At 44.0% G+C, this 26,091-nt stretch overlaps 3 protein-coding genes and 1 non-coding gene across 5 annotated transcripts in view; 2 read left to right on the top strand and 2 right to left on the bottom strand.

The window, feature by feature from the left end:
• Positions 1–2,779: 2,779 nt before the first annotated feature.
• GLRX5 (glutaredoxin 5) lies at positions 2,780–10,391 on the bottom strand. The gene is made up of 2 exons (XM_041427560.1): positions 10,038–10,391; positions 2,780–4,151 (listed from the first exon to the last, which is right to left on the bottom strand). Exons 1-2 carry the CDS (start codon positions 10,336–10,338, stop codon positions 3,973–3,975), a joined length of 480 nt encoding a protein of 159 aa, XP_041283494.1. The 5' UTR covers positions 10,339–10,391; the 3' UTR covers positions 2,780–3,972.
• Positions 10,392–10,402: 11 nt separating this feature from the next.
• Positions 10,403–13,431, bottom strand: LOC121348233 (basic salivary proline-rich protein 2-like). The gene is made up of 2 exons (XM_041427548.1): positions 10,805–13,431; positions 10,403–10,774 (listed from the first exon to the last, which is right to left on the bottom strand). The coding sequence occupies exons 1-2, from the start codon at positions 11,366–11,368 to the stop codon at positions 10,565–10,567; spliced, it is 774 nt and encodes a 257-aa protein (XP_041283482.1). The 5' UTR covers positions 11,369–13,431; the 3' UTR covers positions 10,403–10,564.
• Positions 12,877–13,148, top strand: LOC121335305. Its single transcript, XR_005952543.1, has one exon.
• An 8,042-nt stretch (positions 13,432–21,473) lies between the features above and the next one.
• Positions 21,474–26,091, top strand: part of SYNE3 (spectrin repeat containing nuclear envelope family member 3) — a 71,491-nt gene continuing 66,873 nt past the window's right edge. The window contains exon 1 of one of the 2 annotated variants that reach the window (XM_041401591.1): positions 21,474–21,565. The gene's annotated coding sequence lies outside the window, so the exon portion shown is untranslated. The remainder of the gene's footprint in view (positions 21,566–26,091) is intronic. The other variant, XM_041401764.1, reaches the window with a different exon arrangement.

Here is a 26,091-nt window from a genome sequence, read left to right as displayed (position 1 = left end):
CTGCTTTCTTCTGCTCCTTACCAGGACAGCTCAAGAAGAGCAAAGAAACTTATACCCTGCTTTGGTGAAGGTTTAAGACAGTAGATCTCTGAACGGGTGGAATGTAGGAAAATAGAGATAGTGATGAAGGTAATCTCATCCCTAAGGAGTTACAGCTGTAACTCCTTATTATCAAGAATTAGGAACAGGCCTGCCCTTAATAGGCCACAGCTAGATCCAATTAGGATGGGTATTGTAAAAGAGTAGGTTGGCTGGTTGAGAAGTTAGATGGAGTTTTGTTGGCTGTGCTGACAAGAAGGAGTCAGTACTGTGAGAAGCTGCCCGTGAGAAATCACCAAGAAGGTACAAAACCTTTGACAATAAGATGGCAATGTAGATCAGCTTTGGAATATGAACAATCTCATTTCCTTAAACCAAAGCACCTTGTTTCATATCAAAGAGGTATGAAATGCTAGCAAATAGAAAAGATTGTCTTAATGTATGATCTGGTGGATAAATTGGTCCACTCAGTGCAGCCTTTTAGCACAGTAACAACACCAAGGGCATCCTCAGAATAAAATGTAAATAATTACAGTAATGGTTCCCAGTTTGGCAAACGCTCATACTGCAACCCTATAATAGAGTAACAATCCTCCATAAGTTTATATGCATTCACAAGTATCTCACTGTAAGCTCTCAGCAGGGCAATCCAACCAAGATGGATCCAGCAGCATCCCACCAGAGAAGCAGGCAGCCAGAATTCCTGCATGGCACAACACACAAGAACACAAAGAGCAGGAATGGGACTGGCAGCTCCACGCACCCAACCTTGATCCACAGAAGTCCTGCAGGTGGCAATGCTCCTGCACAGCCCTGCCACCTGCCCTATCCTTACCACAGCAGACCCAGCTCGAGACCAGGCAGTTTTGCCTCTCTCTTCACCAAAGATGGCAATGGCAGGTCCCTGGTTTTGCTCTTGGCTGTCCTCAGCAACTTCAGTTGGCCTGCCCAAGGCACTCTCCTTGACCACTGTTACCTCTTCAGTCTTCACTCCACGGCAGAGGAATCCAGGATGAGCAAGCAGCTGCAGCAGCTTCCCCATCCCCTCCCTTACCTCCTGTGATAAGCTGCTTCTCCTGGGGAGAAAAGTCACCCTTTCTTCCACAGAACCTGTCACATCCTCCTGACCAAGGATTCCTCATTGATCCTTCCAGCTAGCACCAGGTCCCCAGTAGGAGCTCAGCATACTCACTGGTAGTCACCCCATACTCAGGTATAATCAGTTGCCTTGTCCCACTGCCTAAGAGCAGGAGAAAAGCAGGTGCAAATCTCTCCTCAAGAGAGGCATGGGTTTTTTCCCCAAAAAAATTAGTTTCTCTGTAGCATCCCTTTGAGATTGGAAGTTTATTTGCCCTTTTGCCTCTAGTTTGAGGGACAGCAGAAGATGATGAGCAGAGTGCACAATACTGCCCATCTTCTAAAATGATCCCCTAGAACTAGTTTCTTGGGGAAAATAGTCAACAACAAAGTAAAGCTCTTTGTGAGCATCTGAAGTTTACAATTTAAGAAGATGGTAATTATTTTTACTGCAGCTGGTTTAACATGATCATTTTTATAAATGTAGAACAATTGCTCATGCACACACTGGCTGGAAATGCACGGTTTGCACAGGAAGGCAGGCAGAAGTCCCAATTTCATTCCCCACTGTGGCTTTGTCACACACACTTCATGGAACCACTGTTGCTGTCACTTGCTCAATAACATGTTCCAGTCACACAGAGATTGACTATAAACACTACTATGTATGTTATGCAAAGGCTTAATCAAGTAATTAAAACCTGAAGAGGGGAAGAAAGTAGAAAAACTTTCATGGTTTTTAAAAGCAGGAACTCATGCTGGGAGAAAAAATTTGCTGCATAGAGAATAAAGACTACCTAACAATGCTGAAGTTCCCTTTATGTTAAATTGCTGGCAGATATTACTAAAAAATATTCAGCTTGTGCAGAAAACTAGAGAGCTGTGAAACAGACAATTTGGGGGACTCTTTTTTTTTTATAGATTTATTTAGTAGTCAGACTAAGAGTTAACTATTGAAGCAGAAAATAATTAAATTTTCTTCATTACCTTTTTGTTTACTGGGTACATTCATTTCAATAGGTCAACACAAATAACAAAGACTTTTGAAATTTACTTCTTTTTTAAAACATTCTTTTACATTCAGAATGGCAAGAACTACTTGTGATTAGCCATAATTCATTTAACCTGAATTCAAATGCTCAGAACAAACCTTCATCGATACCTTCAGCTTTGCATGATGAGATGTGGCACATGAACAGAAAAAATCCTGTGCTCACACCTCCGTGCCTTACAGCCACGAGTGACTGCCCCAAGTGGAACCTCCTCCTACACAGTGGCCACACAGAGACCTCCACAGACCTGCTGTGGTACAGTGAATACACAAAACACATACACTGTATCTGATCCTGCTGACCCTGACTGCATTACAACTATACAGTGAGCTTCCTGCTACCAGTTTGGCAAATCCTGGGCAGAATGTTCTAGTATAGTTTCACCACTGGTAGCTCAAGTGGGCAGGAGAGATTTAGAACCAGAACTTGCATCAAATCTCTACCGTCTACAGGTTCCAGTCCTGTTCTCGTCTTTTACTGACCATTTATAATTTCTTCTTTCTCCAGAACACATTTTATATCCCATGCAGAGGAAAACATCTTAGGCTTCAAATCAAAAGTAGCATCAGTTTCATTAGACATTTAAAATAAAGAGCAACTACTGCAGACAATCAACATAAAACACAGTTTATTTCCAACATTTGCCTAATTCACATGCAGACTGGTTTATATTAATTACACTGCATTTAAAAATAGCTTGGTTAGCTTTTAATCTTAGCAGTATTGCTAGAGAGCTGAAGCTACACTGGTTAATATAATTTGTTTTAATTTAGAGAAATGTGGTTAGGTAGGTACTGAACACTTCAGAGACTTTCCACAAAAAAATATTGATCCATTCAGTAACCTTTCTGCTGCACTCACCCACATGAACATTTAATCTGTAAATTCCCTGCTTGAAGACTATATTCTCCTGAGCACATCAGTCAGGAGAAAACACTTGGAAACACAACAAATAGAAAAAATATAACAAGCAAATAATACAAGATTACAGTAATAACTGAAGTATTCTCCTGTATTATTTCAAGCTAGAATACTGAAGCCTTAAATAATTCCCACATTTTACCACTGACACAGAACTCCCATACACAAAGTATATAAGCATGGGGAAAAGCTGTTTTGCAAGAGGTAGAAAAGGTTTTATAAAATATTTAGGCACAATTCTTAGCAGTTTAAAAAGCCATCAGAAAGTTACAAAATAATAATGACCACTATACATGTATTTGTACAAGTTCTGTTTATTTTTACCCTTTGGAATAAAAGTATATATCATGCACTCTCACATAATCTTTTTTCTCCTATATTGTTGGAAAACTGTTTTTCTCATATATTGTATGTGATTACACAGGTTTTACAGGCTCTCAGGAAATCTTATCACCAGACAGAAAAACAGATGCACTATTACTTAATGCTTTTTCAAGAGAAGCAAGGGAATGCAAATGCTGTTTGTATAGGTTCATGTATCAAACAACAGAGAATCACACATGTAAAACCCATACAAATACTATTAGTTCTTTTGGTTTACTCCCACCTCAATGAAAAAGAGTGCTTTTAGAAGTGAACTTTTTTAAAATAAAAATTTTCACAAATGTTTGCTTTACAGTGCAGTGGTTATACTCAAATTATCACGATATCCATACATCAAAATACCAAGATCACTACATTTATCATGAGCTAAGGGACATTCACTTAGTGTCAGTTCAAACAGATGCTTTCCTCGACATAAAGTATGTAAGGCTTTATGGGCAACAAGTTCTTATCAAAGATTTGCTTTATTCCTGTCACAGCATTTTTTTTTTTGCTCATTTTACTTTTTCTCTTGGTCTTTTTCTGCATCCAGAAGTGCTGAACGGATTCCTAGTTTCTTCAGCTCTTCTACAAGATCTCCATTCTGATGCATCTGGAGGAGTATATCACAGCCACCAACAAATTCACCATTGAGGTACACTTGTGGGATGGTAGGCCAGTTGGAGTAGTTTTTTATTCCTGAATAAGAAAAAAAAAAAAAAAAAAAAAGGATTAGACGTTTCCCCTCCTCTCCTAATATAATGGTATTTTAAAAGGAATCCATTGCTTCCACCTGACTCTACCACTGACATTCCAATTTCTTTTCCATAAAGGCAAAAAGGTATCTACGTAACAGGAGCACTATCAGAAAAAAAACAACTGCTTAAGTTGAGTTTGTTTCTCACCCCAACTCAAAGATGTGGGTTAAAAGATATGGGGTCAGCTCCTATGCTGACTTCAAGCAGGAACTGGAAAAACACCACACCTCTTTTTACTCCCAACAAGAAAACGTGACTCTTTCCATCAATTACAGAAATGAGAAGTATTGAAAAATATTGAAAATTGTTTACTTTCTTTTATATTTCCCAGAGTGACTTTAAAATATTTTATACTCTTACTGAACTCATACAGTTACACTTATTCCTGCAATTTCAACTGTAAGATACATTTGCCCCTGTAGAGGTCTTATGAATTTCAAATTGCTTTATCTTTCAATGCCAGACCTTACAGCACATGGGAGGGGCACAAAGGCTGAAGTCTTTTCAGAAGTGCTCATTTAACAAAATACAGCTCAAGACACAATTATGAAGTACAGAACTAAAGTTTACAACTATACTTTACAGAAAGCAAATGTAAGACCACCCAAAAATACAAACTGATCAGCCGATACACACTGAAACCAGCTTGCACTTAGACATCACAAGAAATTACACAAGAATCTTTGTATCTAATTTGCCACTTTTTAAATGACCCTTCACACAAAGCCATTATTTCTGTAGCAGAGGAAATAGCTACAACCTACTGCTGCCTATTTTTATAACACAACCACAAGCATTTGATTAGATGACAAGTTTTGAATTCAACATTTTAATGTATTTTCAACATGCAGTGCCTGGAATTTTTCAGTTGTTCCTTTCACCAAAGGCATGAAAGCCCATACAGCAAACTTAAGCCTACAGAGGCATCTTTTCAGAGCATAAGAACCCACTCACCTTGGAAGCCAGCCCACCACAAACAAATATTAGACCTGAGTAGCTGATAGCACAAGAGAACTTGTTTTTCCCTAAGAAAACATTTTAGTCTTTAGAGACTAAAAAGGCAAAATCCAAAATACTCAAGGTAAAAAAAAAAACATGTAAGGAAATTATGCTTGCTTTATTGGAACTTGAACCACTTTTTTTTTTAATAAATATGTATAAGTGAGAAAATATACAGTGGGATTGTTACTTTAATGTATAAAAGATGCAATATAGCTAATAATTAATTCTCCTTAGCAGAATACAACATGCTTTAAAAAAATCCACTAAAATAATAGCAACCTAGAAAAAAAGATCGTTGTGACTAAGTGTTCCAAATCACTACATACGTCACATAAGACATTTTATTCTGACTTCAGATTTTGTGCATGGACAACCAATGTTTTGTAAGCCCAAAACAGGAAGTTTAGCATATAAGTCAAGGCCAAATGGAACCCATAACCATCATCACCACTTGTAATTTCTTCCTTAGTTTGCAGAACTTTTAAGCTTTGATGACAACTTGCACTTAGGAATATTTTTCTTAAATGCTCTTTGGCCTCTGAGTACTCAAAACTGCTTAAACTGCCCTAAATATCGTTTAAACCATCAAAGTTTCTATAAAAAATTGTGTTCCATGATTATGACACGCCTAAGGATGGCCCTTAGGCGTGTCATAATCATGGAACACAATTGACCCTTAGGATGGTCAAAGAGCCACTGCAGATATGAAATAGGGTTTATTTTGCCTAAGATACTGCAATGCTAAACACGAATTAAGGACCAAGGGCTCTGCATAATGAACCTTCTGCTAATGAGCATTCCAAGGTAATATTTACACCAATAATTCTTTCACAGAAATATTTTCTCCAAGGACCCAACTGCACACACATACAAGCACTGATAGTGCTCTCAAGGACCTATCCAGCTTCAGATAAAAATAAGTATACCATGAAGCCCATTTGCTCTGTGTGCTGCATTCCACGTGCTGGACAAGCTGCTTTAAATGCCTCAGTGCTGGGGCTCTCCCAGGTCACAAAGTGAACCCTCCCTCCACTGGGCCCCAAGCCTCACCCCAGGGCAGCAGCTACTGACACTGCTTGTTAGCCCGGGTTACAGCAAGTTAGCCCGGGCTGCACGTCTGTGATGATTCTTTTGGACATCCCAAGGGATCTCCATCCCCCTCTCTGCAGACTGGCTCCTTGCTCCTTCAGAAGCTGCAGCTCCTGCCCTGGACCACCGTTTACCTTGGAAAAACACACTCCACAGGTCAGGGGTTGGGTCTGACAGCTCTGGTAACACATTTAATGTAACTGTGAAAGCAGGATCGGTGCAGAGAGCTACTGAAACGGGTACCCAGCACACTCCCACCCCTCTCCCAGCTCCAATTCTCAGCCTCTCTTGGCAGCACTAGCACTAATGAAAGATGGGCCGTTTCAAAGAACTGAATCAAGCAACACTCATTCCTACCATAATTGCTCCAGAAAAACAACATGTTTTCATGGATATCACGGAATCATTAAGGCTGGAAAAGACCTCTAAGATCATCAAAACCAACTGTTAATTCAGCACCATCATTTACCAGTAAACCATACCCTCAAGTGTCATATCCACATGCCTTTGAAACACTTCCAGGGATGGAGATTCCAGCACTTCCCTGTGCAGCCTACTCCAAAGCCTGAGTACCATTAGCACAGGCTTTACAAGGGTGGGAGAAAGGATCAAGAATACCTGCTGGCAGCAGATAATGCAGAGACAGCAATGAAAATAATCTGAGGGTGAACTACCCCAACTGTTTAAACACTAATTTTCTAGTACGTAATCCCAAACTTCTCTGACTCAGTGACTGGAACCAGTCTAACACTGTCCATCAGCTGAGAGCCAACTTAGAGAAACCTGAATTGCCATGGAGCTCAAGAGAGTGCCAAGGTCTCTTAGACCAGCTTTGCTAAGGAAGGATTTGTGTCAGGGAAGTGTATCTTCAGCTCAAGTTCAGATAGAGTGCATGAAGCACCAATAACTTTAGTTTCACAGATCTGAGTTTTAAGGTAAAGAGGCAAGCAGGGCAGTTGTTCTAGCTTAACAGCGTGCCATATTTTAGCACAGTGTGTTTCACCAATTGAAATTTAGTTTAGCTATAGTTTAGCTATAGCTAAGCTATATAGTTTAGCTATAACTAGCTAAAAATAAGGTGTTTCAATAAATACAGGCAAGAAACCAACAAGCAATCCAGATGCCTGAATCACCCTTTCTCCAACAGCCTGCACCTACTACAAATGTATAAGCACACATCCATTCAAACACTGAAGTTAGGTTCAGGTGAACATAAAGCTGGTGGCCAGCTCTCATACAGTGATCTCCTTGCAGATCAGTCTTTTGCTGATGTACTTGATACTTCCACAGCTAAAGGTTCCACACCCCCTCACCAGCTCCCATGCATGCAGAGCAGATTAGGTTTACAGAGAGAGCCTAGGAAAGGCTCACATGCTGCATATCTAAATGTTTGGCACTCGAGGCCAGATCCTGGCCTTCAGGCAGTCACTGCTGAAATACACTTGGCAACTTAGACAACTTTGAGCAGCCCTGTCCTCTCCTCTGTCAGAGACTGCCACTCACAGAAGCAGGCACATCCTGGCTTTTTAAGGTGCAGTAGTTAATACAGTTGAAGCAGTACAAGAATTCTGCTATGGCTGTGTCATTCTCCAGCTCTTCAAAGCTCTGCTCTTCATGCTGGCTGTGGCACTCAGCTCACTGCACAAACTGCTGCTTCAACTTGCAGGCCCAGTGATCCAGTTAATAAGATGAGCTGGCCCTCTGCACAGTTGGACAGGTGCCAAAGCTGGTGCATGGAAAGGACCAGAACAACTCCTTTAAGCACCTGAGAACCAGCAGGATATTGTGCAAAGGTACACTCCGTAACTGCATTCTATGTAGCTTAGACACTGGAGGGTTTGATCAAGACACTAATTTCAGTTAAAAGCTCTAGTAGCCAGGAGGGCAATAACCTCTCTCATTGCCTAGCACAAGCCTGAGTTCATATGGAGGAAAAATTTAAGTTACACAGAAAGAAAATACTATCTATTCACATGGCCAAGTGCTCAGGGACTATAACTTATAAAGGCACTGCCCATTCAGAGGCTCACAAAAGCCCCCTCAACCAAAAGTGAAATGCTGATGGTTAGATTTCAGGGTTTTGTTTCCTCCTTTTTAGTTTATGAATTGTGGGAAGAGATAAGAGTTGTACTAGCAAACTGTATAACTAATAAATTCAGATATGTAAACAAAGTTTAGAAAATTACCATGATTTGTTCACTTGCAAAGGCAGAGGAAGATCTACTTGAACAAAATGAACCTTCGTTAACAAAAGATGTCATTACACAGAAATTCCAGTATCTAAGATTTTATACCATACCAACTATTATAGCTGTGAATTGAAAAGTAAACAAGGACTGGAAAAATCAGCCTTTTAGCTAAGAGCTAATAAAAAACTGAGTTAGTCAGATGACATCAAATACAAAGGAGAACAAAGTCACCTGACACATGCCAGCACATGGCTTTACAGCACATTTTAGTGTATTATGGGCAAGAACTGTTAATGCCACACACATTACTTGCAGGTATTATTTTGTTTTAAAACTTTCTCTAATAACCACATAAAACCTCAACCATCAGCTATGTTCACTGAAGAGGGAAATATGAAAAGCATTACCAGAACAGATTTCAAGCTTTCCACAACTGGCAAAAAACCCTTATACAGAATAGCTACTACCACTTGTGCAGTAATGGTGAAACTATTACTAAGTATTTCTTGTGCAAATGATTAGCATAAATTTGTACATTGTCAAGGGAATCCCAGCAGGCAGTACCAGCTGGGAATCAAGTAATGCAAGTCCAAACCATACGTGAAATTTCACCATACTCTTCACAGGGAAGACAAAACCTGATAATGAAGTATTTCAGGGGTCTTTAATGCAGCTCTCTATCTGTGACCCAGGCAAGGCAGCATGGCACAAAGAGCCCGATCTCCAATCATCACCCTGCACACACAACTGCGCTCTGCTGATAACTGAGACCTCCCGAACACTACGAGGGTCACAAAACAGCAACCTCAATGGCACATCTCTGTGATACACTTGCAGTTCTACTAACACCCAAACAGAACCACAGAATTAATTAGGTTAGAAAAGACCTCTGAGATCATCGAGTGCAACCCATGACTGAACACCATCTTGTCAACTGGACCATTTAGCTATGTGCCAAGACCAATCTTTCCTTAAACACCTCCAGGGACGGTGACTCCAACACCTCCCTGGGCAGCCCATCCCAATGCCTGATCATCCTTTCTGTGAAGAAATTCCTCCTAGTATCCAACCTAAAGCTCCTCTGGCACAACTTACAGCTGTTCTCTTGTCCTGCCGCTTGTTGCCTGGGAGAAGAGGCCGATCCCCACCTGGCTACAACCTCCGTACGTGCAGTTGTGGAGAGTAATAAGGCCGCTGGTCCCACGCACCACGGCACTCCTCCAGGTCAAACACCGCCGAACTCCCTCAGCCGCTCCTCACAGGACACGAGCCCCAGACCCTTCCCCAGCTCCGCTGCCCTTCTCCCCCCATCCAGCCTCGTTAAAAAATAACAGAGCCCAACGCAGCCCACCCAACAAAGCCAGAAGAGGCAAGTTACAGCTGGGACAAGCGGGCAGGGCCCGCTCCCACAGTGCCCGAGGTCGGGGCGTGAAGACAAGCTCGCCCTCCGGCAGCTCCCGAGGGCCCTTCCCACACGGGAACCGGCCCGGCTCTGTCCCCCACCAGGCCCCGGGGAGGCGGCACCCAGAGGTGACCCGGGCGCTGACCTTGGCGGAGGTCGGGATCCTGCAGCACGTCGTGGGCGCGGTAATCCTCCACGCCGTGCAGCCGCAGGATCTGCACCACGGCGTTGCTGAAGCCGCAGAGCGGCTGCGCCGGGCTGCCCTTCATGAACACCACCACCGGGTGCTCTCGCACCAGCCGCTCCACCGCCTCCCGCGACCCCGAGCCGCCACCGCCCTCGGCCGCACCGCCGTCCCCGGCCGCCTGGCTGAGCGGGCGCCCGGCCCGGCCCCGCAGAGCGGTGGCGGTTCCGATCCGCCACGCCGCCCGCACCGCCGCTCTCATCGCTCCGGCACCGCCGCACCGCGCCCGCACCGCCCGCCCATTGGCGCACGGCGCGACGGGCCGCCGGCGAGCTTCCTCCGCATAGGCGCAGGCAGCCGCCAATCAGCTTGTACAGCCAATAGCGCTGAAATACAGCGAAACTTGTCCCGCCCAGCAACCCAGAGATGGCTCCGCTTTCCTAGTGGAGGGAACAGAGCGGCTGCGGCTGCATTGGGAGAGAGACCTGTCAATCCAACGTGGATCGATTATTCCCGCCCCTCCCTGGACGCGATTGATCAGACTGACCCGGGGCGGGGCTTTGCTCGGGATGCTCGGGGGGCGATCGGCGTGAGCCTTCTTCCGTTTCCGGGTAGCGGCCGCACGCGGGGGATGCTGCCGGTCCGCGCGCCCGGGCCCTGCGCCATGCCCGGGATGGACGGGCCGCGCTTCCTCTCCCCGGGATGGACGGGCCGCGCTTCTCCTCCCGCGGGATGGACGGGCCGCGCTCCTCCTCCCGCGGGATGGACGGGCCGCGCTTCCTCCCGCACCCCCCGTCGTGTCCGCGGGGAGCGCCAAGCAGCACGGCAGGGAGGCGTTGCTGGGCGGCCGCTGCTGTGCTCAGCCTCCCCCTTCGGGCCTGCAGGCCCTCGAAGACCCCCGGGCCGTGCCCGCGCCGCCGGCCCTCGGGCGGGGTCTGGGTTTTGCCCCGCCGGCCCTTGGGTGGTGCAGGCGGTGGCGGGGCTCCCTCGGGCCGGGGCTGCCTGAGGGTGAAGGCAGCTGGCTGCAGAAGGGGCTGGTGGAGCCGGGCTGCGCTGCATGCCGCCGGCTGTGCGGGGCGGGGTGAAGCCGCGGGGCTGAAGCGGGCCAGGTGCGCCAGTGAGAGCGGGGAAGCCGCTCTCGGGCGAGCGGCGCCGTTCAGTCGGCACCTTCTGTCCTCGTAGGCGGCGGAGGCTGTATGTGGGCAGCCGGCAAACTCCTGCATGTGGAGATGCAAACTCTTGCATCTTTCCTGGCTTTGGCTGTGTCCGGGCACCGATTTGACTGCGTTCATTTGTCCGAGTTCGGATGATTTTTGATGGGATAGAGCGGGCGGTTTGTCCCTGAGAAAGTAGCGGTGCTTTTCGGGCTTGGTGCTGATGGTGGAGACCCGAGTAGTTTTGTACAGCTTGGCCTTTTCTCCCGAGCACGTGGCAGGGGTGGCAGCGGGATGGAAAAATGGGAACAAGATTGGGCTGGCTGCCTGCGCAGAAGGATGGTTCAGTCGGGGCTGCAGCAAGGGCAGAACTGCCTAGTGTTATCCAGAGAAGAACTGCGTTTGGAACGTGTCCTGCAGACGGCCGCCCGTGCAGCCAGCTTTGCTCGCTCTCCCGGGCAGATGCCGTATGCTTTCCAAGAACTTGGCGCACAGCGTGGCGGTCTCCTAAAGCAGCAGGGCCTATCCTGTAAGTAGAACAAAATGTTGATGAGTTTTCCTCTGTACTAAAATACAGTCTCTCACAAATAACAAGTCACAGTGTATTTTGAGTGGTAATTTATATTGCAGCTGTAGCATCTGGACTTTTGGTATATTAATGACCATTTCTCATGTTTATATTTGCAAGGAAAAGAAATTTTACCATCCGGTTCTGTTCTTGTGAGAGTTTTACAGACCAGCTTGTTTTCAGCATTCAGAAGAGTGCTTGCCTAATTCTTGTTTTTTGTGGAATCCATCTGATGCTTGAGTGACAACTTCGTTTTGATTTTTTTGAAGCCACCCTCAGGATCGCTTCTGTTGCCTTTTATTTAAATTTATTAAGAACAGATTGCAAAGGGAATTGTTGCAAACTTGCCCTTTGTCATCCCATGTGAATAGGTTATGAATACAGTGTTGCTGCAGTATTTAAAAGTAGATGTGTTTATGAGGAAATACTTTCCATGTTTCATCTGAAGGCAAAGTTCATATCTTGTGTTACTGATGAGCACCATGTATTTTGTGAGTTTGGTGAGTTGCTGAAAGCAAAACATCACACGCCAGGCTCAGCCATGGTGATCAAGACACAGAGGAGTTTTGGCTTTCTGTGGTTAATATGTTGTGATTAACATGGTGAAGGTTGTGAAGTATGAAAAAAAATGTTCCGTTTGTGCTAGATGGAACTGCAGTAACTTATGCAGAGCAAAAGTGTGTTGTCCTATTTGTTGGACTGTTTCAATATACCAAGACATGACAAGTATTAAATTTAATATCCCAAAGGGTCTCTTTTGTCATTTTAATGAGGTATAAAGACTCCTGCCACTTCTAGATTTTGGGGAGTCAAAGTGGAATTAAATAAAAATTGATTGACAAGAAAGATATCTTTTTATTGTGATTTCTAAGTGATTTCTTTCAACAAAATATTGGGCTACGAACAGAATAGTGTGGTATTGGCCTTGCTGAATTTTGTCCTAGCTATTCCTACAAACGGATGGTTCATTAGAAGTAAGTACCATAAAGACATCAGCCTCAAGTGTAACACACCATATTCATGAATATATGAAAGCATGTTTTCTTTCAGCAATCACGCCAGCAGCGCTGTATTTAATCCTCTGTGGTCTAAGAGGTGCCCTTGGCTGGTGGTACCCTGGGCATACCAGGCTTGCAGAGAGAGCAGCACGGGAGGAAGCCGAGGCATGGCTGTCGGAGCGCAGCAGCGGCACGCGCTATGTTCCTCCCACAGCTGCCACTCTGTTGCCACGGAGATAATGACTTTTCCCGTGTCATTATTGATCTGTCAACAGTAAGAGCAATTTTGCAGTTTGATATTGTTTAGCAAATAGAGTAACGTTTGCTGAACACTGAAAAAACTGCTATAAAATGCTGGAGGGCTTCTCAGAAGTCTTGTGTACTAGGTTGAATAGAAGTACTGAATTTGTAGTTATTGTAGTTTTATGAGATTGGCCTATGAGATATTAAGCTTAACAGAATGCTTTTTAATAAAATATTTAGTGTGGTCAAATACTTTTGGATTATGCAATATGCAGCACTCAGAGGATAAACACTTTTACCTACTGATAAGACTTGAAACAATTTGTCCATGTACACTCTAGAAACAGATAATTATGTCACCAGGTTCCATCTTCTATTAGTCTAAGTGAAACTTCTTGTGTTTTCCAGATAATGATTTAAATCATCTGTTCAGAAGAAATATTAATGGGATTGCCATAAGACTCCTGACATTTTGCTGATGCTCCTGTTAGAAGACTTATCACCTCATTTTGAAAACACTGATAAAAGCACCAGTATTCAAACTTAATAGGGCTTAAATGCTCATAGTCGGTCATAAACGGGTTAACTTCAGGCATTCTGCTGCAGAACAGAGTTATGATTTATAAGTTTGTGGTTTGTTCTCACATGGTGTACAAGAAGGTAGACATGCAAGAATGATACTTTCAGCAAAAAAGATTTTATTTCTTTTTAAAAGGTTTTTATTTCTTTTTAAAAAGGGGAGGGTTAAGTTAGCTAGTGAGAAAGAAAAGTTTAATTTCAGCTTATCAGAACAGTACATGTCCTTATGTTCAAGTCTGATATCTGTGTCATTCTGAGTTGTGATAGTGACTGAAAATAAAGTCCCTTGTTGTGCCCTGACAATTCAGTTCTATTTACGTGGGGGTTTTTTTTGTTTATTGAAGTTTTTAAGTGGGGTAGCTTGAACTCCACCTGTTTTGCATGGCAGGTAAATAATCTCAGTGTACTATCATGCTAACCTCAGGCAGCACCAACATATCCTCAGTTTTGAGAGGATTATAAACACTTAAAATGTTCTTAAAATTCTGGGCTGCCTAAATGATCAACACTGAAAACACATCTGTGAAATGTTCCTGGTTATTTTGGAAATGTGCTAGTTTTAAAAAGTTGTGCAGCAAACAGCAGAAACATAGAAATGCTGTGGGGGTTTTACAGGGAAATTGACATTTTGGAATCTGAACTGTACCTAACTTCCTGTTTTGTGTCTAACCTGGAAATCTATAAGCAAGCTTGTTTCTGAACTGAATTAAATTATATTCATGGATTAACTAACAAATATCCATGGCTTTATGGCATATTCCTAAGAGAGTGTGTTAGCCTTAAAATACAACATTCCATTTCATAAATGAGATCAGTGAAGAATATTTACTAAGTGACCTGTATCAATTTGAGTGATGGGGATAAATGTGACCTAAGGCAGTTCTTTGATTTAAACTATGTAAAGATGTCTTTGGCAGAGAGGGGTCATGGTAATCATCCAAGGAGAAATGTCTGAGCCCCACATTTAACAAATGGAATGGAAGGTCATAGTCAGGCCTGAATGTGGACCTTTAAATGAGGCACTCTTTAGACTTCATTTACTTCTTAGTGACACTGATATCACTGTGTGCCTCTTTGCACTGAGCTTTGTGAGTTGTGACACTGTCTTGAAGCAAGGACAGGTAGTATGACCCCTGTATTAGAGGAGCAGATTTATTCCCTGGGATAAACAAGCTGCTTGCAACAGTTCTGGCATGAAAATCTGTTGGATCCTTGTTTCTGATTTGCAGATGGTAGTGGTTCTTGAGTCTTTCAGTGTTACAGAGGAAGCATAATTTTATATGTATATTTCCATGCAGAACTAAGAAATACTGCCTGTAATGAGAACACCTCTGGCCTCTTTTCATCCAGGAATTAGGAGTGCTAAAGTCTTTGATGGGCCTTAGAAAAAGATTGGGCAAGCTCAAGAAAAAAACTGATCTGCTAAATAGAAAGACACCATTAAGGTATCAAGTCCTGAGCCATAGAATGGTAGGTGTTGCAGCACGTGCCACAGCAGAGTATCATCATACAATGTCATAAAGCTTCAATCCATACAGAGTAACGCCACTTTTGAAGGCTTCAGGCATCTGCCCGTGCAGAGTAACACTGTATCACTTCAGAAGGCTGCAAGTGTCTCGTCGTGTTCTTTAGCCCAACCTTTCATACTCCTCGTGTCCATGACTGCCCCTGTGTGCCCTCTGCTCCCTTTGGTGGTCGTTCAGTGCCCCTGGCGCTCCGCGGCTCATTGCTGTCAGTGCTGTTCACCTGCTTCTCACAGCTGTGTCCATTGGGATGAGGCTCAGCTGCAGCCCCACTCCCAATCACCCCAAAGTGTACCTGCAGCTGGGGAGTGGGACTGGAACTATGTGCATGTCCTGTTCTTTGCTTCCTGTGTGCTCTTTTGTCCAGTGTCACAGAGGGTCTTGGTCTCTACTGTGATAATTTGTACAACTGTCATTTACTCAAAGTGCTGGAAGTGTCTTGGCTTTTAGTAAGGCTGGGAAAACCCCAGGGCACTCATTGCCTGTAAGAAGGATTCTTGTGCCCCAGTTAAGGTTTGCCAGCATGCTCTGTCACAGCAGTGGTGACAGGGGCGCTTTCATTGGCTCCGTTGATTTTAAAAATGTGCAGGTGCAGTGAGGCACAAGAGCATGTGCGATTATCGTGCGCGTCGTGACCACGAGGGGGCCCTGGCAGCTTCCATCTGGGTGAGCCCGGAGTTACACACTGACCACAGCTTGGTGCCTCAGTGGTTACATCCTTTCTTGGTCAGCACTTCTGTATAACCCTACCTCATATATTTATATTTAATTACAGCATTTTGCTGTGTAATTTTGAGAAATGCATCTTGCTATAAAAACTCAACTTTAATAAGTAGCACTGGCCATTTGATCTTCTCTGTGGCATAAGACAGATAGTACCAAGCATGTTATCACTGTGAGTTTGCATCTGTGTGAATGATTTCCTCAAGTAAAAGTTCAAGAGTTTTGCACACATCACTGTATTTGTAAAGTAGAAGGAATTTGTATGAAGAATCTTAATGATAAGGGTTTTTTGTAGATCTTATGAGTTTTTAAGCTTGGTACTACAATATTTCAATAAAGATTTTCTTTCTCTGCACAGCCTTTATTCTTTCATTTTTTCTAGGAATGTGTGTTTGTGAAATCAACAGCTGCTTTGAGCTTGCTGTGCTTTAAAACCCTGCCTGCTGACCACAGACACTGATGTCGTGTGTGTGTTAAAAGTGTCCATGAGTACAGTAGGACTATATTTTATCACTTGGTCTGCGGAGTTTTTATGTGATGTGAAGAAAATCAGACCCTGCTACAAACATGTAGCAGAAACTTAAAATGGGAGAGGAGGAGTGGGTGGGTTGGGTGTACTTGCATTTGTAATCTGTGGACTCAAAGACGAACAGAGTCAAAGTATCTCTTGTGGGAGGTGAAAATGGAAATTCTAAAAGGGGAGCCCAGAAACTTGAATTTTTAGATTGTTGCAGTTAATGAAAAAAAACCCCAAACTTGTAAAACCAGAAATAACAATATACATGAGGGAGGTTTGGGGGATTTTTTTGATGTTCTAAAATGTTTTTATTCTCTGTTTTTGAAGTATGAATATGTATATTTTGAAAATCTGACTTTTCAAAGAGTGCTTCCGAATGCTGCATATAGATACCGTGATTTTCATTACTCTCACTGCGCACATGCAGTGGTTTTATAACTGCATCACACAAGCAGGGGTTTTGGGAGGACAGTTATTAACTATGTGCTTTAGAGGGCAAGCAGTTCTTTCACAGAACAAGCAGCTTCTCCACAAATGCAAGCATATGCATCTTTCCTAAATTTCCTTGAAAACAATTGCATGCTTTCTAATGCTTCCCTTTAAGTTAATTTCTTGCAATTCAGTGATTGAAGTTTCCATCCTGAAATACTTTAAATGTTTCCTCTGAAGTTCATGGTAGCCTTCTTCCTAAAAATAGCCTAAGATCCATGGCAGCTTGAGATTGCTCCCCAGCCTCGACATAGTTAGCAACTTGCAGGATAAAGAACTTGGCCCTGAAGGTTGTGTGTCATTTAATTGTAGCAGTTCTTGGGCTTGAATAAAGGCCTGCTTTATAATCAGCTTGACTTCATTTTAAACAGACAAACAAAAGCATTTTCAGCCTGAGAAAAAGCTCTGAGTTTCAGAACAATCACTTTCTTTATCACAGTGATGCTCAGATCACTCTGAATCATCCTTGCACTCCCTTTCTTATCAGTAGCCCTCTTGCTCTTTTTTCACATACTACTTTTCCATCCTTGCTAGTCCTGGGAGACGGGAGGAGACAAAAGTGTACCCTCACAGCTGCTTTCTCTCACAGTACTTTAGTTTGAGACAATCAGAGTAAGTAGATCTGTGCTCTGTTTTAGTTTCATGCTTGACTACTGTGGTCAATGATTTAAGGTCTGTGTGCCATGGAAGGAGGAAATTAAAGACTTTCTAGATTGACAGTCCTTTAAACACTGGCATACAACAAATTGTTCTACAAACCTATCATATCTAGAAAAAGGGAGACTAATATTGGTGAAAGTGTAGCTCCAGACTACTGAGTCTCAGAGAAATTGATGTAACAAAACTGTATTTGTGGTGGGAAGGGAAGCAAGGAGTGACTTTAATTATGTAATGTCAACTGTATCAAAAGTTATCTTTGTTCTCTCTTCAGGGGACTTCAGAGAATATTTTCTTAAACTAGTTGTTGGCAGCTTCTATAATTAAAAAAAAAATGTGGAGAGTAGTAAGGAAGAAAACCTAATCCAGTCAAATTGGATGCAGGCGATTTGCTTTCAAATCCTGATTTTCGTGGAGTCTTGGCTTCCCTTGGCTCATTCGCCGTGTTCCAATGGGGGCATTGCTGTTAATTACAAAAGTTAGCACTGCATCTTCCTAAACCTCCAGCCTTCCATTTTGCTGCTGCTTCCTTCACACTTTCAAAGCACATTGAAGAGGCCCCCTTTGGGTACTGGAAGGTGCTGTAAGTTCTCCCTGGAGCCTTCTCTTCCATTATGACCCTGCCTGTGTTGCTCAGTAAACTATGGTGTGCTGCATCTGGCTGTGATAGTAGTTGATCAGGACTGGACTTCTAGGCCAGCATTGAGAGTTCATTGGATGTGACCAGACTTTGAGAGTATCACATCATTTGTGAATTTGAAAATGTTTTAATTCTTATTGAACATAATTGGAATTACAGTGGCCCATTTGCCCTGCATTTCTGTTCCTTAGTGTTGAATTTGCTCTCACTCAGAATTAGCCCAGCTTTCCCCAGCCCCTCTTGATATCTGAGGTCAGCTGGGATGAAAAAGGTGTTATTTTTCTGTCAAATTTAATGCAACAGAATATTGGCTGATCTCTGAAAGTGACAGGGTGTCAGGACTGATCCAGTATCACAAAGTTGCACTTTCCTGTGGAGGTAGTCTGTGCTCAGGTGTGAGAGTCAAGTGAGACAAAAGGTGGAGTCCAGCATATGCAGCAGGGAGAATATGAAATGCTGAGTTTAAGTCCATGTGGTCTCTGGGTGAATAAAAGACAGGAAGTTAGTCTGGTTTGCCAGCGTGGTCCTTGGCCTAGTGCTCCTGAGGATATGTTACTTTGTCATCAGCATTTGGAGTTCTTGATTCCTCACTAACTGAGGAGAGAGTTCTTGTGTAGCAACTCTCCCCACCATCCACAAAAGCTTTCTGTCAAGCAATGTGAAATGTCTTGTAGCTATAACACAACACACAAAAAATGCTGAGAAGCTCCAATATTGAAACCTCTCACACGTCGCTGCTATGCTGCACAGAAATGTTACTCTTGCCAACAAATGCTGTCCCTCCCACCCTGACTGCCATGTGACTCATTATTTGAGTATATTGCTGTACCCAAGTAAACATAAAGGAAAACATCCTAATATCTTGTAATAGTAGTTTGTCATCAGTTATGAGCATGAATCAATGGGTGTGTTACACTAATAAGAGAGAGCAGCTACCCTGCAGCATTGTAAGTGGTTCTCTGATACCCTACAGACATCATGCAGGCCATCCTGTGTAGTACACCATGCCAACACTTTTGTAGTATTTGCTGCTTTCCACCCAGTCTCTTGGGCATTCTGCTCATCACAGGAAATGCCTGAAAATGCTATATATTCACTGACTAAATACTTGTGGTTTGGTTTATAGGCCAGGCTAACTGCTTCTAAAAATATATCCCTTTCTTCCAAAGAAAGAGAGCTAGGGCTGCTGTTCTTTCATTTTCAGAAGCCCCTCCACCATTCCACACTGCTTGCAGTCATTCTAACGTCTCCTTTGTCATTTAGGTGTGGTTTGTGGACAGCTTTTTATTGTTTGAGTAATGCACTGAATGCTCCTTTACTTAATGCCTGCTGTTTGCCTGTGTGTAGGGATTTTTCTAACTCAGCATGTACAAGCTGTTTGAGGCAATAGAATCAGAGCCATGAAAACCTCCACATGGGGAAATGCAGAAAAGGAGCTTAATTCAAGCAACTTTTAGATACAGTCATGTATTGTCCCCCACCAGCAAGCTTTCTGAATACAAGGGGTTTAAAAGCCCTAGGTATGCCAAGTAACTTCCTAAGGGGTGGTTTCCTGAGGAATTAATCGCTGCCATTAACAGTATCTACTTACCATGATAACTGAACCCTCTTTCTTAAGGCAAATTCACAAGTAAGAATTTATATTCTCTGTCATCTACCTATTCTAGACACATTCCTTTGGAGTGTAACCCTTTTGGATTGTATACATTTCCTCACGCTGTTCCAAAGGTCATTGAGAGATAGTCAGCTCTGAATTACCATGGGCAAGGGCAGTTGCATAGGCATAGATTCAATTTTATACATTGTCTTTATGAAGTTTCTCCAAGTAAATAGTCTGTTAAAGCCAAACTAGCGAATGAAGTATTTTCCAAGTTAGTTGAAAGGTTTGCCCAGTAACACAAGGAGATTGCAGCATTCAGTGGCCTCTCAGTGACATTTAAAAGGTCATAGTCACCCCAAATTGTACCACTACAGTATACACTGTGGGCAGTTGAAGCTTCAAGGTCAGAACCAGCTGTAAAAGTGCAATCCTTACCATGAAGTTCTGACAAAATTTCCTGTGATCTTTTCCACTGTTGGTGAGGGACAGGAATTCCTGATGCGCTTTTTTTTTTTTTTTTTTTTTTTTTTTTTTTTTTTTTTTGGGAGCAATATATGTACAGAGTGATTCCAGTTAAGAGTGTGTTGGCACATGGATGGCAGATCACCTCACTGGCTGCAGGCAGAAGTGAGCCCATGAAAGCCCAGAGAACATTGCTGATGAAGCAGCCATCCCACCCGGCCTTAGAGAGCTGTCATTCCCTGCCTCTCGCAGAACTGAGGAGCTCACCCTTCACTTTTCAACGAGGTATCTCGAGGCTCTTGGCCACAGAACTGTTATGTGTAATCAGAGATTTTTATCGCAAATAGCCCGTTTTTCTTCTTGTTAGACAGATGAACCGCCCAACTTCCCAGCAGCAGAGGGCAGCAATATAACCCCTGCCAAAGAGGATGGTTTAGTGCTTTATGAAATACAAGCTTTTCACAGGCTCATTCAGTTTGTTTACATTATATTATTGTTCAAATATGAAGAAGCTGTTCATTCTTTCCGGCTTCCCTCCCAGTGGCTCAGCACACAGGCTCTCATATGATTACAACTTTCTGATGCTGCTGATGGAGTACAAGATGTTAATGACTCTGGCTTCTCTCGCTGGGCTACAGAATCGATGCTGTGGCTGGCAATGCACCTCCACTGCTGCTCCTTCTGATTTTTTTTGCATAATCGAGCACACGCAGTAGACTTTGTGCCTGAATCAGTACTACAATGGAAAGAGGTTTTGTTTCCTAAGTTTTTTGTTGATTTTTTTCCCCAAAATACCATTTTATGCATCCAAATGAATTCCTGTTGGCACTGCCAGTGGTGAGCTGGGGTTGTTTCATGTATTCATGTAACTGCTGAGACGCAGGCTGCCTGCCTGCTTGCTTGCTGGCCAAGCAAAAGCAACGTTAAGAGACTTCCCCACTTGTTGGCACGGATCGCCGGAGCTACCGGCACATGCAAGGATAGCCCGGGTCGCCAAGTGTTGGGTGACTCCCAGAGCTCCGAGTCCCCAGAACACGACACTGTGAGAGATTCAGCTTCTCCTCCTCTGCTGCATTTTACTCCGCTAAAAACAGCAGAGTGCGGGGCTCACCTGGCGCCCACGGCCGCGCTGCCGCCGCGCAAGGACAGCCCGGCCCCGCTGTCCCCGGCGGGGGCTCCGCGGCCGGCGGCGCTCGCAGGGCGGGCCGGCCCGGCTTACATAACACCGCCTTGCATCTGAGGCTGAGCGAGCGCCCGAGCGGCCGCAGCGCGGCGGGGAGCGGCAGCGCGGCCCGGGGCTGCCCGCGGGGGAAGCGGCGGCGGCGGTGCCGCGGCGGTGAGTGGGACGGGCCCTGCTGCGCTGCTCGGGGCCTGCTGCCGGTGCTGGGGGGCTGCGGGAGGGAGAAGCGACGAGGCGGCGGCGCCTGGGACTGCACCGTCCTGTCCCGTGCCTTGCCGTGCTGTGCCTTGCCGTACCGTACCGTGCCGTGCCGTGCCGTGCCGTGCCGTGCCGTGCCGTGCCGTGCCGTGCCGTGCCGTGCCGTGCCGTGCCGTGCCGTGCCGCCGGGCGGGAGCGCGGCACGGCACGGGACGGGCGGGCTCGGCGGGGCTCGCTGTCAGCCCGCCCGGCTCCAGACCCGCCTCCTGTTGCTCGGCGCACCGGGACAGCCCGGTCCCGCTCGGCCCCCGGGCCGGCCGCCCGTGTAACGGGGGCAGCGGGCACCGCCGGGGCCGCGGAGCGGGAGCGCCGGCAGCGCTTGTCCTTGCCAGGACAGCTCCGTGGGTGCTACGAGAGCTCCCTGTCTGCTCCTGATACACGAAATATCGTAGCTGCAGTAACTGCAGCATGTCTCCCTAAGTAATATACGCTAAACGGGCAAAGCCTTTTATTTAGCTTCTTTCAGAAAATCGCATCTGCGAACGAATGCCAGTCTGGTTCAGCACTTACGTGCATTCTGCAACTTTTCTTCTTCAGACAGATGTCAGGCTGTTGCCAAAGCCAGTTGCTCAGCGTTACTGTCGCATTTCTTCATCTGTAGGTCCCCACTGCCAGGACTCTACTGCGGTTTGCAAGGTCCTTGTTCCTCTTCTCCCTTCCCACTTCTCTCCTCTTCAAACCTATTGATACATCCTAGCTTGGCTCTGATTCCCCTTAAGAGCATCTGACCTTGTCTCACATTTTCTTCCTCAACAGAAAGTTTCCCAGTTTTTCTATTATAAGAGCAACTATCATTCTGTGTAACTTCTGTATGTAAAGGTCCCCCACACTCGAAGGTATGCTAAGGCTTTGGTTTCTCATACACTGTTCTCTGCCACCGCTTTTATTCACACGTCCTTATTGGCTTGGCCTTGTATGGGTTTAGATCTTTGTCCAGGAAAATTTTATTCAATACTCAAGTAGGTTAACAGACTGAAAACTGCAGGAATTATGCATGTATATGATGACTAATTGTGAAAATTATGGTTGCAAGACCCTGCTTTATTTTGTCAGTTTATCAGAGCAAGGATTCCTGTCTTCCCCTTTGCCTGAAATCTAAGCCTGGCTGTCTTGAATCATTAATGAAAAATAAAATCACTATGCTACTCTTGCCACTTCCTTGCTGCTAGTTTTAGATGTTACTTTTTAGCCCTTGGCATGGTGCATGTCATCTGAAAATCTTTGTACACAGTGCTTGTTTTCTGGGGAAAGAATTTTAAAAATGTCACAAAACTTTAAAAGCTGATTGGTTGCCTTCAAGTGTTTTTCTTCTTTTCCTGGAAGGGTCTCAAATCTGTTGAAATGCCAAACATCAGTTTGGCACAGTGTCTGTGGCTGCCCAATGTGTGAGCCAGTTGGATCTCAAGGAAATGTAACTTATTGCAATCGGTCTTGTGGCCACTCTTTGTTCCACAAGAAACAAACATCTTTTGGTGAGTCACAGCAACATTGTTCCCTGCAAACTCGTTGTCAGGAAATGGAGTCTGACAATGCCGATGGTCCCTCTATAAAAGCAGCTTTCCCCTACACCCAGTGCTGTTTCCATGTTGTTTGTGAATCATCACGTCCGGAGTCCCCTCAAATTCCCAAGGAAGACAGAATTAGCTGCTATTCAGGGTGTGGTATTGTGGTGCTTGCCTCTCTTGTTGTATTTTTTCTGATACTTCCAGTTGTTCCCTTCAGCTATACTTCACTGCTCCTCCTTTCCCTCTCACCTTGGCCAGGACTTGTACCTTCCTGGCACATGTCCTCTGTGTGGCCTTTGTGCCCTAATCTCATCGGCTTTTCTTTGGGAATAAGCCATGTTTTTGTGCTCTTCCACTTATCTGTGGCTTACAAATCATCCTCAAAACTGTTGTACACACTTGTGGATGCTTGGCTTCAGAATGTGGCTGTACTTGCATGCACATGACTTTGGAGTGCAATTCCACTGCCTGAGGGGATACTCCACACCTGCATTGCAGCTTCAGAAAGATAACTGGCATCTGTTGGAAACAAGGGTTTTTGCCCTCACATTATATATGTATACACATGGGTCTTGGTGTGTGTCCCTTATGTAATATTTTTTTTTGCCGTTTCCCAGTTTCAGCCAAGTATGACATAAGGAGAACAGCTCCAAGGTAATTAAGCTCCTGCAAATTTTGTAGAAACAGGCCAACAGGGAAAAGCAAGTCAAAATCAGACACTTGCTAGTTTTCCCAAGTTTTTAGATCAGTGGCTGAGTGATACATTCATATTTGACAGCCTCCATTTGGGAATAATATGTTTGGTGCAAATGAGGCTGTAAAGAGAAAGGGAGAAGGATTTTCTGAGTAAATGCCCCTGAACTTGCATCTCCCTTAAAACTTCAAAGAATACCAGTAACACTGATATGATACATTGCATTTTGAACATGGGAACAGAAAGTCTTGGTACAATTCAGTGTATGCTTTTAATCAACCAAGGAACACAGCTCTGTAGGTCGATTTCCTGTACTGGCCTGGTCACAGAGTGCTTTGTTTTTATATCCTTGCATCTCCAGGGCACAACTCATGTCTTTGTTTTGCTAGGCACACATTTGCACTAGTACAGAAGGGCTATGATCTCAGGTAGTGTCTTTAGATTGATTTTATTTTGACAAAATTGGCCAACAGTTTGAAGACTGCCATCATATAAGCATAATTCCCATAAAACCAAGCAAAAGCAGTGACCATTCATCCTGACTAAAAATGATGTATTCTGGCAGGACAAATCCCAGATCATTGGTAGCAATGACAAGATACTGGATTTCTGTTTTGATTTGGGGTTTTTAACTGTTAGTCCTTGTCAGCTGCAGATGGGGTTTTGTGGCACAGCTTTGACCTGTCCTCTCAAACATGTTCTACCACAGACAGGTTCAATAGTGTCCTTAGAATGGACCCCTTATAACTGGATTATGTATCTCCATGTAAGGATTGTGGGCCAAGTGTGAATCCTGCTAATTCAGGCATGTGAAATGAAAAGAACACATTGTAGCAGGAAAAATGTTTGAGCTCCGGGAATGTTAACAGAGGGTGTAACTGGCAAGGGACTTTTTTGCTTGGCACATTTTCTATATGAAGACAAAGGTATCAGGCACCTGAGATCCACAGGAATAAATACCAGGTCCTTTAATACCTCTTTGAGTCTGGCTGAAAAAGCCTTCTTACTGTCTTTGGACTGCAGTAACTGCAGTCTTACTCTTGAAGGAAAATATATTTTAATGCTTACTGATGGTCAGTAACGTCTCAGCTTCTTCAGGCTGCAATTCCATGAAATTAAAACATGCAAAACAGGTGGTCAAGGTCCCTTTTGATCATGCAAGTCTGCTCTGCAAACAACTGAGTGATATGAATTTAGTGTCTTCAGTTAATATTGGTTAAAGTAGTCTGAAATGACACGAGAAAAACTGAAAAGTGCCATTGTGTCATCAGTTGCCATCAAATGCAGTGTTTAAAGTTCAAAACAGCATGATAATGATTAGTTATAGGGCCCAAATGTCACAGCCTTAAATTTTGCTTACATTTTGGTCTGAAATACAGTTTTATTGCCTGAGGCTGATATTGGCATATGCAGACTTTTCTTATAATATTTCCATAACTAGCTGCAGTGTTGTCAGCATCAACTTAAACACAGTCTTGTTCTTTAGTTTGAAAGTTTACTCTTCTTGTTTGTTTTCCAGTGTTTGTTAAGGGCATAGCAGTTGAAGTATTAAGGAAATGGAGTCTTTTAAACTGAAAGTGGAGATCCTTTCATAAGGATTGCTCCTTACAGACCTTCTGCAGAGCTGGAGCTCCAAGTCAGTCCTTGCCTTCCACAAGGACTGATGATTCAGCAACATGCTCAACATTGCTGTGGATTCAGTGATTTGTAGACTTAAAGTAGCTTGAGCTGCTGCTTATCATATGTTCCTGTATTGCTAATAAATTGCATCACAGGATGGTACTGCCTGAATTACAGAAATACTACCCGGAGAGCAGAGCTCTGGGGTATTTAACTTCAGGTAGGTATCTGCAGTGGCCCTACCTCAATGCTGAGGAAAGAATTGTAGGTCTAACAGGGGTGGTGGTTCTCACTGGCACCCCATATCAGGTTAATAAGCAATCTTTGATGTCTCTGTCTGTGCACACAGCTTAATTTTATTTCAAGGAAAGTGCATTGGTTTCAATGGGGCGTGGAAACATTTTTTTTCCTTGGACAGAACTGACTTTTAATGTCTCTGCTGTTACAAGCTTCTTTTCTAGGTTACATTTAAACAAAATACATGGACTTCCTATGAAGTCCTTCATATCTAGGAATTTCAAGGGAATGCTTTGATTATAACAGGCTGAGAATTACAGGGCAGTCTCAGCCTTGGGATATCACTGAACAGGTGGATAAAAAAAAAC

Source organism: Onychostruthus taczanowskii, unplaced genomic scaffold, assembly GCF_017590055.1.
Source record: "Onychostruthus taczanowskii isolate IOZ18803 unplaced genomic scaffold, ASM1759005v1 scaffold1, whole genome shotgun sequence".
Taxonomy (NCBI): Eukaryota; Metazoa; Chordata; class Aves; order Passeriformes; family Passeridae; genus Onychostruthus; species Onychostruthus taczanowskii.
Note: the sequence above shows the minus strand (reverse complement) of the source record. Positions and strands in the feature narration are given on the sequence as shown.

Excerpts from the sequence above, each read along its gene's own strand:
- GLRX5 (XM_041427560.1), bottom strand. The coding sequence starts at position 10,338 with ATGAGAGCGGCGGTGCGGGCGGCGTGGCGGATCGGAACCGCCACCGCT. Across the intron at positions 4,152-10,037 it reads GGATCCCGACCTCCGCCAAG|GAATAAAAAACTACTCCAAC; the intron begins GTCAGCGCCCGG and ends TTTCTTATTCAG.
- LOC121348233 (XM_041427548.1), bottom strand. The coding sequence starts at position 11,368 with ATGAACGCAGTCAAATCGGTGCCCGGACACAGCCAAAGCCAGGAAAGA. Across the intron at positions 10,775-10,804 it reads AGCGCGGCCCGTCCATCCCG|GGGAGAGGAAGCGCGGCCCG; the intron begins CGGGAGGAGAAG and ends CCGTCCATCCCG.